General features: G+C 41.6%; 2 protein-coding genes across 4 annotated transcripts in view; both read right to left on the reverse strand.

The window, feature by feature from the left end:
- Window positions 1-6,913, reverse strand: part of lamtor3 (late endosomal/lysosomal adaptor, MAPK and MTOR activator 3) — a 34,968-nt gene extending 28,055 nt beyond the window's left edge. Inside the window, exon 1 of one of the 3 annotated variants that reach the window (XM_072256479.1) lies at window positions 6,806-6,913. The gene's annotated coding sequence lies outside the window, so the exon portion shown is untranslated. Of the gene's footprint in view, window positions 1-4,675; window positions 4,798-6,695; window positions 6,757-6,805 lie in introns of those variants that run through there. The other 2 variants (XM_072256481.1, XM_072256480.1) reach the window with 2 other exon arrangements.
- Window positions 6,914-8,735: 1,822 nt separating this feature from the next.
- dnajb14 (DnaJ heat shock protein family (Hsp40) member B14) overlaps window positions 8,736-16,143 on the reverse strand; it is a 34,398-nt gene continuing 26,990 nt past the window's right edge. The window contains exons 7-8 of the mRNA XM_072256482.1: window positions 15,330-15,502; window positions 8,736-11,424 (exon numbers count right to left, since the gene is read on the reverse strand). Of these exons, the coding sequence (XP_072112583.1) occupies window positions 11,300-11,424; window positions 15,330-15,502 (298 nt within the window). The 3' untranslated portion in view covers window positions 8,736-11,299. The remainder of the gene's footprint in view (window positions 11,425-15,329; window positions 15,503-16,143) is intronic.

Raw genomic sequence — 16,143 nt, forward strand, 5'->3', positions numbered from 1 at the left:
AAGGAACTCGGGTCTCCGCCTGAGACGTCGACTGCACCTCTTCCTAGAGATGCTGCCTGGCCTGCTGCGTTCACCAGCAACTTTAATGTGTGTTGCTTGAATTTCCAGCATCTGCAGAATTCCTGTTGTTTGCGTTTTTAAAATAGTTTACTTGTGATTTGTTGCCTATGTGCCTTGCAAACATCCCACTGCTCGATCACTTGTAGATGTGCTCTTTCAGTTCCAATTTCAGCCACCTTATTTCCCAAAGCCCTAGAAATTTTCCTGCCCTCCCAAACTTCTCTTTTTAGATGTTCTGAATAAATGCCTACTAGAAAAAAATACAGAAAGAGCCTAACCAGCTTAGTGTCAAATTTTATTTATTAACACCTTCTACAGAAGTGCCTTAAAATCATATTATAGGTGCTATGCAAGTGCAAGTTGCCATAGTATCACAAATGGGACATATATTTTCTTTCTTGTTCCTGCTATCTCCCATATTAGGGTGGTTTTATGCCAATGGCTAAAGTTTCTTGCAAAAGATTCAGGATTATCCCATCTCAGTTCGCTTGTCCTCTCATTCATCTACCTTACTGAAGTGCTGGGATAGGTTAATCCTAGCACAGCTTCTTTCAAATTTCTCCTGTGGTGAATCTGTGGAATCCATTGCCACTGATGGCTATGGAGGCCAAGTCATTGGGTATATTTGAACTGGAGTTAGATACTGTAGGCTCTTGATTACTTAGGGTGTCAAAGGTTACAGGGAGAATGCAGGAAATTGGGGTTCAGAGGGATAGTCTTGATAGAATGGCAAAGGAGACTTGGTGAGCCAATTGGCCTAACTCTGATCCTGTCTTATGTGCACTACTGCTAATTTAAAAATAATGCACAAAATGTATTAACTGAAGACATTTGAGTATGGTGACACAGTGGCATAGTGGTTAGCACAGTGCAGCACCATCAACCCAGGTTCGTTCTTTCTTTCTTTTCTTTTTAAATCTTTTTATTGAATTAGTACACAAAGAGTAAAACATATAGCAACCAATACATTGTTAGGATATAAAGATACAAGTAATATTAATACAAAAAAATGCAAACAACGTAAGTTATAGAATAACAAAGTAATATAATTGTATACTAATTTTCCATACATACCAGTAGAACGAGAAAAAAAACCCAGAAAAAAAACCTACCGTGCAACTAACCTAACAAGGCAAAGCAATAGGCTAACTAGGTAAATAGTAGACTTGAACAAATTAAATAATCACGTCCTCAAACCCGACCTCCGCTAATAACAGATAAAATCCACGAAGGGAATGTATGTATGGTCAGAGAGAAAAAAAAAGTTACATTAAATGAAAATATTGAATAAATGATCTCCAGGTCTGTTCAAATTTAACTGAAGTCTCATAAAGATTACTTCCGATTTTTTCCAAATTTAGACATAATATCGTTTGAGAGAACCAAAAAAACGTAGTTGGGGCATTAATCTCCTTCCAATGTTGTAGAATACATCTTTGCGCCATTAAAGTAACATAGAAACATAGAAAATAGGTGCAGGAGTAGGCCATTCGGCCCTTCGAGCCTGCACCACCATTCAGTATGATCATGGTTGATCATCCAACTCAGAACCCTGTACCTGCCTTCTCTCCATACCCCCGATCCCTTTAGCCACAAGGGCCATATCTAGCTCCCTCTTAAATATAACCAATGAACTAGCCTCAACTGTTTCCTGTGGCAGAGAATTCCACAGATTCACCACTCTCTGTGTGAAGAAGTTTTTCCTAATCTCGGTCCTAAAAGGCTTCCCCTCTATCCTCAAACTGTGACCCCTCATTCTGGACTTCCCCAACATCGGGAACAATCTTCCTGCATCTAGCCTGTCCAATCCCTTTAGGATTTTATACGTTTCAATAAAATCCCCCCTCAATCTTCTAAATTCCAACGAGTATAAGCCTAGTCGATCCAGTCTTTCATCATATGAAAGTCCTGCCATCCCAGGAATCAATCTGGTGAACCTTCTTTGTACTCCCTCTATGGCAAGAATGTCTTTCCTCAGATTAGGGGACCAAAACTGCACACAATACTCCAGGTGTGGTCTCACCAAGGCCTTGTACAACTGAAGTAGTAACCTCCTCGCTCCTGTTCTCGAATCCTCTTGCTATGAATGCCAGCACACCATTCGCTTTTTTCACCACCTGCTGTACCTGCATGCCCACTTTCAGTGACTGGTGTATAATGACACCCAGGTCTCGTTGCACCTCCCCTTTTCCTAATCGGCCACCATTCAGATAATAATCTGTTTTCCTGTTTTTGCCACCAAAGTGGATAACCTCACATTTATCCACATTGCAATGCAATCATTCTATGCACTGAGGGGGGTAAATTACTAGAAGTTTTAAGTAATCCAAAAATAGCAGTAATAGGATGGGGAGAAATATCACTATTCAAAACCTTTGAGATAATATTAAAAATGTCTTTCCAAAAAGTTTCCAGAGTAGGACAAGACCAAAATATGTGGGTCAAGGAAGCTATCTCCCCATGACATCTATCGCAAAGAGGGTTAATATGAGAATAAAAACGAGCTAATTTACCTTTAGACATGTGTGCTCTATGGACAACTTTAAACTGAATTAAGGAGTGTTTGGAACAGAAAGAGGAAGTATTAACAAGTTGTAAAATATAGGCCCAGTCCTCAACTGGGATAGTAAGACCCAATTCCTTTTCCCAGTCAGTCCTAATCTTGTCGAATGCAGCTTCCCTAAATTTCATGATGGTGTATTATAAATAGTAGCCATTACACCTTTCTGACAGGGGTTGAGGTTGATGATAGCATCTAAAATATTTGTAGGGGTTAACGCCGGAAAGTATGGTATTTAGGAAATTCCTAACTTGCAAATATCTAAAAAAAAATGTGTTCTTAGTAAATTGTATTTATTACATAACTGTTCAAAAGATATAAGGGAGCCATCTGAAAATAAGTCCGAAAACCGTGATATACCGTTAGTCTTCCAAATTTGAAAGGCACGGTCCGTAGAGGAGGGGAGAAAAAATATATTGCCAATAATAGGAATCGCTAGCACGAATTGATTAAGATCGAAAAATTTTCGGAATTGAAACCAAACGCGTACGGTATGTTTAACTATCGGGTTGCAAACCTGCTTATAGCGTTTCAAATCTGAAGGAAGAGAAGATCCTAATGTAGAGCCAAGTGCATAGCCTGGAACAGAATGTAATTCCAATATTACCCATTTAGGGATGGGTAGTGTATCTTGGTCAAGTAGCCAAAATTTCATGTGACGAATATTAATTGCCCAGTAATAAAATCTAAAGTTAAGTAATGCCAAGCCTCCATCTCTCTTAACTTTCTGTAGATGTATTCTACCCAATCTCGGATTTTTATTTTGCCAAATAAATGAAGAGATTTTAGAGTCTACTTTATCAAAAAAGGATTTTGGAACAAAAATCGGTAATGCCTGAAATATATATAAAAATTTTGGCAGAATAAACATCTTAACAGCATTAATACAACCAGTCAAAGTTAAATAAAGTGGAAACAACAGGAATTCTGCAGATGCTGGAAATTCAAGCAACACACATCAAAGTTGCTGGTGAACGCAGCAGGCCAGGCAGCAAATTAAATAAAGTGGAGACCATTTAAAGGAAAGTTGTGTAATATGGTCAATTAAGGGTAAGTAATTAGTCTTAAATAAATCCTTATGTTTACAGGTACTCTTAATCCCAAGATATGAAAAATGATTATTAACCAATCTAAACGGCAGGTTCTGATATAAGGGAACTTGCTTATTAATAGGGAAAAGTTCACTCTTATTAAGATTTAATTTGTATCCTGAAAAAAGGCTAAATTTTGCTAATAAATCTAAAGCTGCTGGGATAGATTTTTGAGGATTAGAAATACATAAGATTAAGTCATCAGCATAAAGTGATACTTTATGAGACTTTAACACACGACTTATACCAATAATGTGAGGAGATTCTCAAATAGCAATTGCAAGTGGTTCTAATGCTATATCAAATAATAAAGGGCTAAGAGGACACCCTTGTCTGGTACCTCGAAAAAGAGGAAAAAAAGGTGAGTTTTGAGTATTAGTACGAACTGATGCCATAGGAGAGTGGTATAACAATTTGATCCAGGATACAAATTTCTGGCTGAAGTTAAACATTTCAAGCACCTTAAATAAGTAGGGCCATTCGACCCCGCCAAAGGCTTTTTCAGCGTCTAGGGAAATGACGCATTCAGGATAGTTTTGTGACGGGGTATAGACAATATTTAAAAGTGTGCGAATATTATGAAAAGAGTAATGATTCTTAATAAAGCCCGTTTGGTCTTCCGAAATAATATAAGGAAGCGCTTTTTCTAGTCTATTTGCTAATAATTTAGAAAAAATCTTAGAGTCAACATTTGACAAGGATGTTGGTCTATAAGATGCGCATTGAGCGGGGTCTTTATCCTTCTTTAATATTAAAGAGATCAATGCTCTATAAAAGGACATATTCCTCACTGTATCACAATAAATAAATAAATAAATACTAGGTAAGTGAGGAATTAAATATCATTCCATACACTTAATATACTGCTACAAGTTACCAATTATGACAATTAGTTACACTTATATAAAGGAATTAATATGGTAAACATCCCAAAGCACTCAAGAAGATTGTTAAAAATACTAACCAACAGTTGACACTGAAATAATCTGACTTGTGTAAAGCCTGGTCAAGCGGTTAGGATTTAAAGCAGAATGCAAACACGAGGAATTCTGCCGATGCTGGAAATTCAAGCAACACACATCAAAGTTGCTGGTGAATGCAGCAGGCCAGGCAGTATCTCTAGGAAGAGGTACAGTCAACGTTTCGGGCCGAGACCCTTCGACAGGACTAACTGAAGGAAGAGCTAGTAAGAGATTTGAAGGTGGGAGGGGGAGATCCAAAATGATAGGAGAAGACAGGAGGGGGAGGGATGGAGCCAAGAGCTGGACAGGTGATTGGCAAAAGGGATATGAGAGGATCATGGGACAGGAGGCCCAGGGAGAAGGAAAAGGGGGAGGGGGAAAAAAACCCAGAGGATGGGCAAGGGGTATAGTCAGAGGGAGGAATAGGAGAGAGAGAGGAAGAATGTGTGTATATAAATAAATAACGGATGGGGTACGAGGGGGAGGTGGGGCATTAGCGGAAGTTTGAGAAGTCAATGTTCATGCCATCAGGTTGGAGGCTACCCAGACGGAATATAAGGTGTTGTTCCTCCAACCTGAGTGTGGCTTCATCTTTACAGTAGAGGAGGCTGTGGATAGACATATCAGAATGGGAATGGGACGTGGAATTACACATTCTTTCTCTCACTCTCCTTTTTCTCCCTCTGACTATACCCCTTGCTCATCCTCTGGGTTCCCCCCCCCCTTTCCTTCTCCCTGGGCCTCCTGTCCCATGATCCTCTCATATCCCTTTTGCCAATCAACTGTCCAGCTCTTGGCTCCATCCCTTCCCCTCCTGTCTTCTCCTATCATTTTGGATCTCCCCCTCCCCCTTTCAAATCCCTTACTCACTCTTCCTTTAGTTAGTCCTGACGAAGGGTCTCGGCCCGAAACGTCGACTGTACCTCTTCCTAGAGATGCTGCCTGGCCTGCTGCGTTCACCAGGAGCAACTTTGATGTGTGTTGATTTAAAGCAGAAGTTTGGTGTTGAAATTCCAGAATCCCTTAGTTTCTACTATTTTTGCCTGCAACTAAAATCTGAAAGTGCAATAGGCCATAACTAAGAATGCATAAAGCTGAGAGACTGTAAGGCTGGGTAAGTGGCTTAAGTCAAGATAGGAGAACCAAATTGGAGATCAAACATTTATATTGTACTGGGAATTTCAGGGAGAGGAAATGGGTGAGTAAGCACAGGATTAACAGGTGAACCGGACTTATCAAAGTTAGGACATTTTAGGTAAGCTCAGAAGCTGGGAAATGCATAGGAAAAGTCAAGTTCAGGAGGAAATTAACCCCTTGTAATAAATACTAAAAAACATAGCTAAACTAAAGTATTAATGAGGGTTTGGAATCACCAATCACAAAATCTACCAACATACTCACAAAATCAATTATATCAAAAATTTGCATTTACATGGCACATTAATATCAGAAAAATGTGTCGCGCAAGGACTAAAAGCGAGTGATCAAATAGGTGGTCATCAGATAGGTTAATGGAAGAATTTCTGCAGCCCCGGATCCAAATTACGTGGGGGGGGGGAAGTGAAAGGAAAGTTAGCTCCAAAATTCAAATTAACTACAAACTTTGTAATAGTGATCTTGACGAGGAGGGGATTGTCCGGCATGAAAGGGGGAGGTGGGAAGGAGTCGGCGTGGATAAGATGTACTGGGTGGTGTCCAGTGGGATGGATGGGAGAGGGGAAAACAGAAATGAGCGAAAATTCTGGAGAGGAGGTATCCTGGTGAGCTGTTCCGGGCTGAGTTTTTGCAGGAGGGTGTACTGGAGAGTGCCACTCAGAGGATGTTTCATGGGGTGGGGGAGGGAGCCCCGAGGGAAGAGGCGGAGAGAAGGGCTCTAGGTCCCACGGAAGAAGGTGGGCGTGGAGTTGACGGTCGTGGTCCCGGACATTGGGGCCGGAGCTGAGCGGACGCTTATGTGACTCCAGTCAGCTGATCATCGCCTGGGGCTACTGGAACATTCTAGGGAGTAGCCGGTTGTCTTACCCCACACCTCCCCCCACCCCAGCTCACACTGGGATGAAACTCCAGGGACGGAAAGTTGTCTCTGGCTCCGGCCGCTCAGGCCGTCTATCCCAGTCGGCTCTCCCGGTTACCTGAAAGAGATCCAAACGCCCGGACTCCTCCCCCCGATCTCTCACAGCGGAACTGCTCGCCCACCCGGCCTGTTCCTGTTCTCGGCACAGCATTGGCCAGGGGTCACGTGATACAGCGCGGCAAAACAGGCGCTGGGCGGGGCTTAATCCCGTGTCACGTGATGATATAGGACGCTCCCTTACATCACGTGACGGAGGGTGCCTTCTGATGCCGGGCGGCAGAGTCTGCGCATTAGTGTCAGTATCTGGCCGTCGCTGCCAGCTGTCTTAAGTGTTGTCCAGAACTGCAGACTATGCCCAAAGATTTGCACATTGCTGACAACAACTGGCCACTGATACCTGTGCTAGCAGGCAGCGGACATTGCTTCTGCCTCAGGTTGTTTTGCTAGCAGTGAAGACTCGTCAAGTCTCCCATTTCCCTCCTCTTCAAATCTTACCCCTTTTATAAATAAAGCAGTCCTGATAAAGCGGGTTTAATCATCTCCATACACTGCCTGACCTGAATTCCCCCGGCAGTTAGTGTGTGTTGCTCCGGATTTGCTGCATCTCGTGTTTATCAAGTCTCCATCTCCACCTTTAACCTGTGGCACCAACATTTATCCTTAGATTGGGACCGAAGCTGCTCACAAAACTTCGGTTCGCTGAGGGAGTCGGGGGGTGGTCACTTTAAAGCCTCGTTTATACTCCCGCGTCAACACGACGCCGTAACATACGCAAGTGGCTCTGTGCATCTGCAGCACGGTATTTTGCTCTTGCAATGAAGATCGATGCACTACAGTATTTGGAGATCCCAGACTACAGATGCTGGAATTCGGAGCAACTAACAATCTGCTGGAGGAACTCAGTGAAAATTCCTTACCTCCCACAATGCCATTCAACCTTCGAGATCCTTCAAGAGAGCTTATTGTTCAACCTACCACCCTCTCCTTCACTGCCTGCTTCACCTGAACACTTGCTTTAAGTGACTGTATCTCCTCTTTTCCCCAGTGTATCATAACCCCTGAATAATGATGTTGTTGGAACCAAAATCAGTGCCTGCCCGTTTAGAACAGAAGAGGATTTTTCCCCCTCCAGGGTCAACTGCCCCAGAGAACGGTGAGAAGTAATTAGATTTATTAGAGGTGGTGGAATCAAACACAATCACTACATCAAAGAGACATTTAGGCAGGCATTTGATTAACTAAAGCATAGGATATAGCTCTAATGCAGATAAACTGTTCAGCCTTTCCACCTACCACGTCTGTGCTGACCATAATGCCAAGTTTAACTGTATGTCCACATCTGTTTAAATGTCTCTTAAGTAACACTATCACATTGCTTCCACCATCTCCCATGGCAGCACACCCCAGGTACCCATAACTGTAAAACATGCCTCATAAATCTTCTTCAACTGTCTCCCTCTCATTGTAAACCTATGTCCTCTACTATTTGTTATTTTCACCCTGGGAAATAAAAAGACTCTCTACTCCTACCTAGGTGTTCCAGGCTTTATGAACCTCTAACCTCTATCACGACACCCCTCAGCCTCCGATCCTCCAGAGAGAAAAGTTCCAAGTTTGTCCATCCTCTCATTATAGTTAATACTCTCCAATCCGGGCAGTAGCTGTGACACTGGGTATAGCACTCTCACTGAGTAACTTTGTGGGGTAGCAAGGATCTGGAGGGTGAAATGGCCTGTTTCTTGTGCTGCAGAGCTCCATGACCCAAAATGCAGAGGATCAATAGGCATTTCCACTAAAGGAGTCCAAAGATTGGGGGGGGGGGGGGGGGATGAGTAATGCTGAGGTCAAGAATGGATTAGTCTTGATCTTGCTGAATGGCAAAGTTGACTAATTGGATTACTCCTAATGTTCTTCTAAGAATTTTGCAAGATCCAGGATAAATTGATTTCATGTCACCCTTCATCAAAACAAGCCCAGACTCAAAGCCATCCAGTTTACACACTTAAAATAACTTTTATTTGATGCAGATTAAGAGAAAGGTACATTAAATATATATTACAATCAGCAATTCAAATGTGCAATTAGAATCTCAGCCTTTTCTATTAATTTCACTAAGACAAGTAGTGGGGCCTTTTTTGTTTAGAATTTTTAATGATTAGGAATGATTCAGAATTGGTTAGTACTTGGAAAGCGAGAAGAATAAGTGTCTGATTTTGAGTACAGTACAGCAAAGGTCAGTTCTTTAGCTCAAGTGTCTACGGAATCAGTTGGGTGAAGCAACTAATTGTAATATCTCCTTGGTAACAAGAGATTGCTGGATTATGGCACAACATTCATAAACAAAAAGATGGAGGAACTCAACAGGTCATGCAGCAACTCAACAGAGATGAAAATCGATAACCAATGTTTCCGGTTTTGAAACATCAACCATCTAATTCCCTCCACAGATGTCACCTGACTGAGTTTCTCCAGCTTTTTGTCTAAAGTCTCCACATTGTCCAATGATACAAATCCAAAACTTATTCTCCAAGGATACGTTGGCCCTAAGTAGATAACAACAATGTCAAAGGACAAGTTGATGGCAAATGGAATAAGAACTTTTCCACTTTCACCGTTAAAACAGAAAACCAGATTTTCTTTCTTTTTTCTTTAAACAGCAAAGCTGGGAGCTGAGAGTGTTCAGAGGGACCCAGACTCCCGATACATTAAAAACACCAGAGACTGCAACACTGGTATGTGGGGCAAAAAAAAACTGTTGGGAAGATCTCGGTGGGTCAGGCAGCATCTGTGGAATGATCAACATTTCCGGTCACGATCTTACATCAGGAAAATTAACATGCAGGGTAACAAGTAATTTGGAAAGCAAATGGATGTTGGACTTCTATTGCAGGCGATTGGAAGAACAATAATAAAATATATATTACTATAATCACAGGTAAGACCACACCTGTAGTTACATGCAGCTGATCTTTTAACTGAGGAAGGGCCTATTTATGGGGAATGTGATGAACATTTAACAAACAGAAGCCTGAAATGGCGGGGGGGGGGGGGGGGTCCCTATGTTATTACAGGAACAATTAACCAGAATGATTTCCCCATGCACCCACCCTCATGAGGAATGAATAGCAAGACTAAACCTACATTCCAAAGAGGCTGAAAGAATGGGAGGTGATCTCACCAAACCAAAACATTTATGGAAGAGGTCTTAAAATGCTCGAAGGCTTATTCTGGGCAGAAGTGATCAAGAGAATGTCACAGCCTCCAAAGCTCAGCCACTTAGGCGCAAGGTGCGAAGGTATTCCTTCACTCAGATTAACGTCTTCAGGGCACCAAGGTTATCTCTGGCAAGTGTGTGCAAGTTGAGGTAGAAGATCAGGCACAGTCTCACTGAATAGTGAAGCAGACTTCACAGGCTGCTCCTTCTCCTCCTGTTCCCACATCACCAGCTTTGGGTACTTTCATGGTCTGATAAAAGTACCTGCAAAGCCTTAGCTGTGCATGAAAAAGGTGTAAAATTTTACACATGATGACAGGCCATTGAAGTATTTGAGTTATGTTGAGACTGGGAGTGCAGAGGAGAGATACATTTACCAGCTGCAAGTCAATCCATTAGAGGGGGCAGTCAGATTTTTCATTTCAGAAATCACGTCGTTCCCTCACCTTGCTCAATCTCCCGCACACACAACACAGTGCACAAATTCTAATTTGCACAGGGAGTTTCCTTCATGAATTTATATACATCTGTTATCTTTAGACACGGCTCAAAAGAAACAAAAGGCAGCTCTCAAGAATACATCACAACTGTACAATATTCACAAATCAAGAGGCTAATGTACTGTTATACATGCATCAGTGGACATTCTCAAGAACATCTACATAATCCTTAATATAAGGAGTATGTCATTATAATCACCTCATTGCTTACTGAAACTAGCAAGTGACAAAATTGGTCAATGAATTCATCTCGTCAAAACAAATCTCCGTGTCTCAAAAAGGGATTTATCTACAATTGCAGGACATCATAACCAAGGAATGCATTAAAATCCATCAAGAATGTACCAGAATTAGATTACTTTGTCAAGAGTCACTAAATATTTCAAAAGTACAAAATCTAAACCAAGAGTCAGGAAAGTCTTTTCAACTACACAAAGACAGTTATGGATTGGGTTCATTAGCTCAGTTGGCATATGGGGTCCAACTTGTGTGAACTTCAACACAAGTACTCAGCTGAATTAAAAATGGAGACCCAATGCTCATAAAACCCATGATATTAGCTGACATTAGTTCTATCGACTATAGTCATGTGCTTTTTTAAAAAGCTAATCTAGAATACACTGTATTGTATACAATAAAGTGAAGGGGGGGGGGTCACATGCACACACAGCCATCACAAATTGCTTTGGCTATAATCAGACACTCATGTAATCAGTCCAAAGGGCAGGGCTTTCAAGGTTACAAGACTTAGATTTATTCTTTTTAAAATAATGATAAATTGAAATGTCTCCCTGTACAATAAACATTTAAATTAAAAGGCAAGACCCTGTAGCCCAGCTCAGCCTCCTCGATACAAATCATTTAGTTTTGCTAGCTTCTCACAACTTTCCATCTTCATCAGCTCCGCTTTCTTTCGAAGGCGATCATCTCGGTACACCTTGGCCGCATAAAGATAGTCGCTTCCTTTCACAGAAATAGCACAAAATTAGTACAAAGACCAGTAATGATAGATACTGAGAAAACTCTTCACCAGATGTTCATGATTAAGAGTAGAGTGATGTGGTGAAGAAATTTCTGGAGTCTGGATAACAGGGTATCGAACAGAGCAGGATGTTCAGCTCTTTTTCTACCTCTGCCTTATCCCAACCCTTTACCACAGCTTTCTAATTCCACGCAGGAACATGTACATAATGCACTTTCAATAATGGACTCACTTTCAACATGACTCTACAACAGTATTACCTATTATTAGCTTTTTTATATCTGCACAGTTTGTCTTCTATTGCACATTATTTCTTTGTCAGTAGTGTTTAATCGATTCTTTTGCGTTTCGTGAATGCCCCCAAGAAACTGATATGTGAGTGTGGGCACGTGGGCAAGTGGTTAAGGCATTGAACTAGCGACCTGAAGGTCGTGCGTTTGAGCCCCTGCTGAGGGAACGTGTTGTGTCCTTGAGCAAGGCACTTAATCACACATTGCTCTGTGACGACACTGGTGCCAAGCTGTATGGGTCCTAATGCCCTTCCCTTGGACAACATTGGTGTCACAAAGCGGGGAGACTTGCAGGATGGGCAACTGCTGGTCTTCCATACAACCTTGCCCAGGCCTGCACCCTGGAGAGTGAAGACTTTCCAGGCACAGATCCATGGTCTCGCAAGACTAACGGATGCCTTTATATGGGAGTACTCAGCCAGCTGGTGGTGTAGTGGCATCCGCAGCAGACTGAGGGAAGTGGTCTCGAGTTCAAATCTAGCCGGTTTCTTGCATCTGCCGGTTTGAGTGTTGGGTAGCCACTCGGCCTCATTAAAAAAAACAAGCAAAAACGCTAATGAAGTGGCAAGGTTGCCACCCAATTGTGTCACAGGGCGCGGAAAGGAACAAGCCATTATAATCATATCATTGCTTAAACCAACGAGGACAAGAAAAGATTACTGTAGTACCAAATCTCCACATCTCAAAAAATGGATTTATCTATCCTTTCAGGACATTATGACCAAGGAATGCATTAACATCTATCTCAAGAACTCACTAGAATTAGATACTTTGTCAAGAGTCACTAAATGTTTCAAAAGTACAAAATCTAAACAGGATTAGTAAAGTCTCTTCAACCACACACAGGAAGTGCATTTTATCAATGTTCTAGATGCTGCATACACCTCTAGACTGTACCCAAAGGGTATAGTTACTTTACAGGGACAGCAGCCATGGTTCATTAGAACAATTCCTATGATGAAAAGGTGAGAGTAAATAGGATGTTCTGTGGAGCTTAGACTGACATGTGATCTCATTGACACATACCAGACTTTCATTTGTGGTTGGACAGCCTTGTATCAGGGACTGTGAAACAAGAGGAACTTAACCATTCATTCATGAAGTTGCCAATCTCTGATTTTCCCACTTCCAGATTCTTGACTATTAAAAGCAAAAGTGATCACTTGCCTCTGAGGGATGTACAGACAGGTGCAGCTGGACTTGAAATGAGGATTGCCAAATTTACTATTTATATATTTATTTATTGAGATGCGGCATGGAATAGGCCCTTCAAGTTACACTGCCCAGCAATCCCCTGGATTTAATCTTGACCTAATCACAGGACAATTTAAAAATGCCCAATTAACTTACTGACTGTTATGTCTTTGGACTGTGGGAGGAAACTGGAGCACCCAGAGGAATCCTTTGGGGAGTATATACAAACTTCTTACAGGCAGTGTCGGGAATTGAACCCGGGTTGCTGGTACTGTAAAGTGTTGTGCTAACCACTATCTTAATGGCCAGTAGAGCACTGTGGTTCATTCCTGTTGCCATTAAAATCTTTCACTCTAACACTCTACTGGATTTTCTTGAATAAATAACATTCATGTCAATCTAATCTTAATCCCTTCCTTTTTCCATTTACTTTCCATTCACAGAATCAAGACAGATCAGCACAGGAGGTAATTCAGCCCATCAATCTATTCTGGCCAAGACTGACTATCCTGAGTCATCTCATTATTCAGATCTGTCTACTGTCCTAAAGGCAGCTCTTTCCGCACTACCATTCAGGAGGATGGCGAGGGTTTCTGCCTCAACATCCTCTTTCAAATAAGTTGCAGACGCTCCCACTACCACTTGCAGAGAAAGAAAAACTTTCCAACTTCCCCTTTACCTTAAACTGTCAAATACTCTATCCAAGCCTCAGTTTTACATATCTCTGTTAACTATAGAGTCAGGACACAAGCCTTTCAGCAAGGACCCATTTACGTCAAACACCCAGTTGCACTGTAATCAGTTTACTCTCCCCAGAACCCCCCTCCCCCAATCAACTCCCACGGCATGCTAAGGCTCATCCACACACAAAGACAGAAACAGGGATAGAGGGCTAGTGAGGGGCACGAGTGATCAGCTTGAATCTCCTGGGCATTAATATAATTGGATGACCTGTTCTGGGCCCAGCAGTCATAAGAAAAACTCACCAATTTCTTTACGGGCACATCCCTCCCTACCATTGGTACTATCTAGGAGAGGTACTGCCTCAGGAAAGAAACATCCCAAGATCCCCACCATTCAGACATGCCATCTTCTCACAGCTACTGTACCAGCAAGCAGGAAGTATACAAGTCCAACACCACCAGGTTCAAGAACAGCTATTCAGTTCTTAAATGAATCAGCAAAACCCTAATCACTAGAGTTCAGCACCGCTATGACGACTTTGCTTGAAAATGGACTTATTTGTTCCAATTGTGTCCTATCTTGTAGTAATTGTGGACAATTAATGTTTAATTTATGTTCTTCTGAATGCTTTGTACATGATGTTATGCTTTGTTCGTGATGTGATTTGTGTGTGGTGCTGCTGCAAGTACATTTTTCATTTTCACTAAGCCCACAACTCAACTTCTGTCCAGAAAATTTGCTGCTCTGGATCAAAGTACCAAGCTCCAAAAATTCCAAACAACCAGTTTCCCCCTATTCCTCACATCTTGTGTATGTTCCCAAATGCACCTTTTTATTGGAACTGACCAGATTCCGATTCAGACAAATCACTTGCCAATAAATCTTCACCAGTGTTTGAGGTCTCTGGGTTTAAACTCGATGGGAGTTCAGAAAGATATGATGGAGAAGCAGAAGGAGGGATCTCATTGAAACCTACCGGGTATAAATTGCCTCTGGATGTGGAGAGGATGTTTCCATTGGTAGCAGAGTTTGGGATCCAATGGCATAACCTCAGAATAAAAAGGACGTCCCTTTGGAATTGAGAAGATAAGGAATTGCTTCAGCCGGAGTAATGAATTTATTGCCATAGAGGGTGGTGGAGGCCGAGTTATTGGGTGTGCTTAAGCAAAAATTGATAGGTTCTTCATTGGTTAAGAAAACAGGCATGGTTCCTTGGTGGACAGACTTGATGGGCTGAATGGCCTAAATCTGCTCCTATATCTAATTGTTTTGTTCAAGTTGTTCCTGGAACCACAGCATTTACAGGGCCTCTGGTCACTGATACATTTTCACATTTTCCCCATCAGGCTGAGGGTAAACTGATTTCTTCAGCCAAAATGTCATCCCCTGGGAATTCCTGCTTCACCTCAGGGTGGTAATTCTCCTGTGAAAGAGTACATTAAATGACCCTACCCTGCTCATTCACAGGACAACAGTGCCAAACAACAACCAGCTGAATGTTAGGCTGAAAGGAGGAGGAGAACTCATATCAATTCTGTCTAAATATGTGCTCCAAGTGGAGGATGGTCACCCATTCCCCATCCCTTATTTAGTCAACCAATCAACATCAGTCTGCTAGGGTCCAGGTTGAATAAACGTAGTGAATCATCTTAAACCTTGCATTAAAATTGCCCCTGAAAAGGATTAAAGTTTCAGAAAGTCGAGTACAAGAAACTTACTCTCCTGCCGTTCCTTCCAGCAGTTATTTCGAAGGTTGGTTATATAATCTTCTTCAACACTTTTTTCCACTTTTTGTATCATCACACCTGTATATTCTTTTTCAAAGTCTTTGTTGACAAAATAAACTACTTTAAGGTTGCTGGTTTGCCTCTTGACAGTATGCCCCACAGCACTGCAAATGCAAAAGTTAGTCATTGAAACAAAAACCCAACTCATTTCTTCCAATCAATTAAATACAGGCTTATATTTATACAGCACCCAAAGCCACGGCAAGTTGATTTTAGTCTTATATAAAAAGGTATAGTCATCTTTTGATGGAGGGCAGAAGATCAGGAATGCTGATGACCTTCCACGGAGTAGAAAGGACAGGTCGGATGATCTGCTCACAGTCCAGAGCATGGATGTTATGGAAGCCATATCAACACAGGCCATCATTGATTATTTTAGATCTTGTCATTGCTCAACTGGTCTCCTACCATATTCAAAATGTCAATCATGTTCCGACCAGAATTATTTAAGCAATGAGCAAAAAAACAAAACAATGAACAGAAATCTATTCCATGAATGTATACTTTAACCAAGCTACTCAGAAATTGGTGGCACCAATATAAATGCAACCACATTCTCTAGTGGATTATTTTGCTTCCTTGTCGCATTGGTAGAGCAGCACCCACTATGGAAGATGCTCCAAATCAAAAATCTATAGTCCTTTAAAATAAATCTATTTGTAAGTCATTTTCAACTACATTGTTGCTTTGAACACAGGGCTGTTTGTTCCCTTATGTCTTAAATGGACTGATGCTACAACTTGTT

Source organism: Mobula birostris, chromosome 4 (assembly GCF_030028105.1).
Source record: "Mobula birostris isolate sMobBir1 chromosome 4, sMobBir1.hap1, whole genome shotgun sequence".
Taxonomy (NCBI): domain Eukaryota; kingdom Metazoa; phylum Chordata; class Chondrichthyes; order Myliobatiformes; family Myliobatidae; genus Mobula; species Mobula birostris.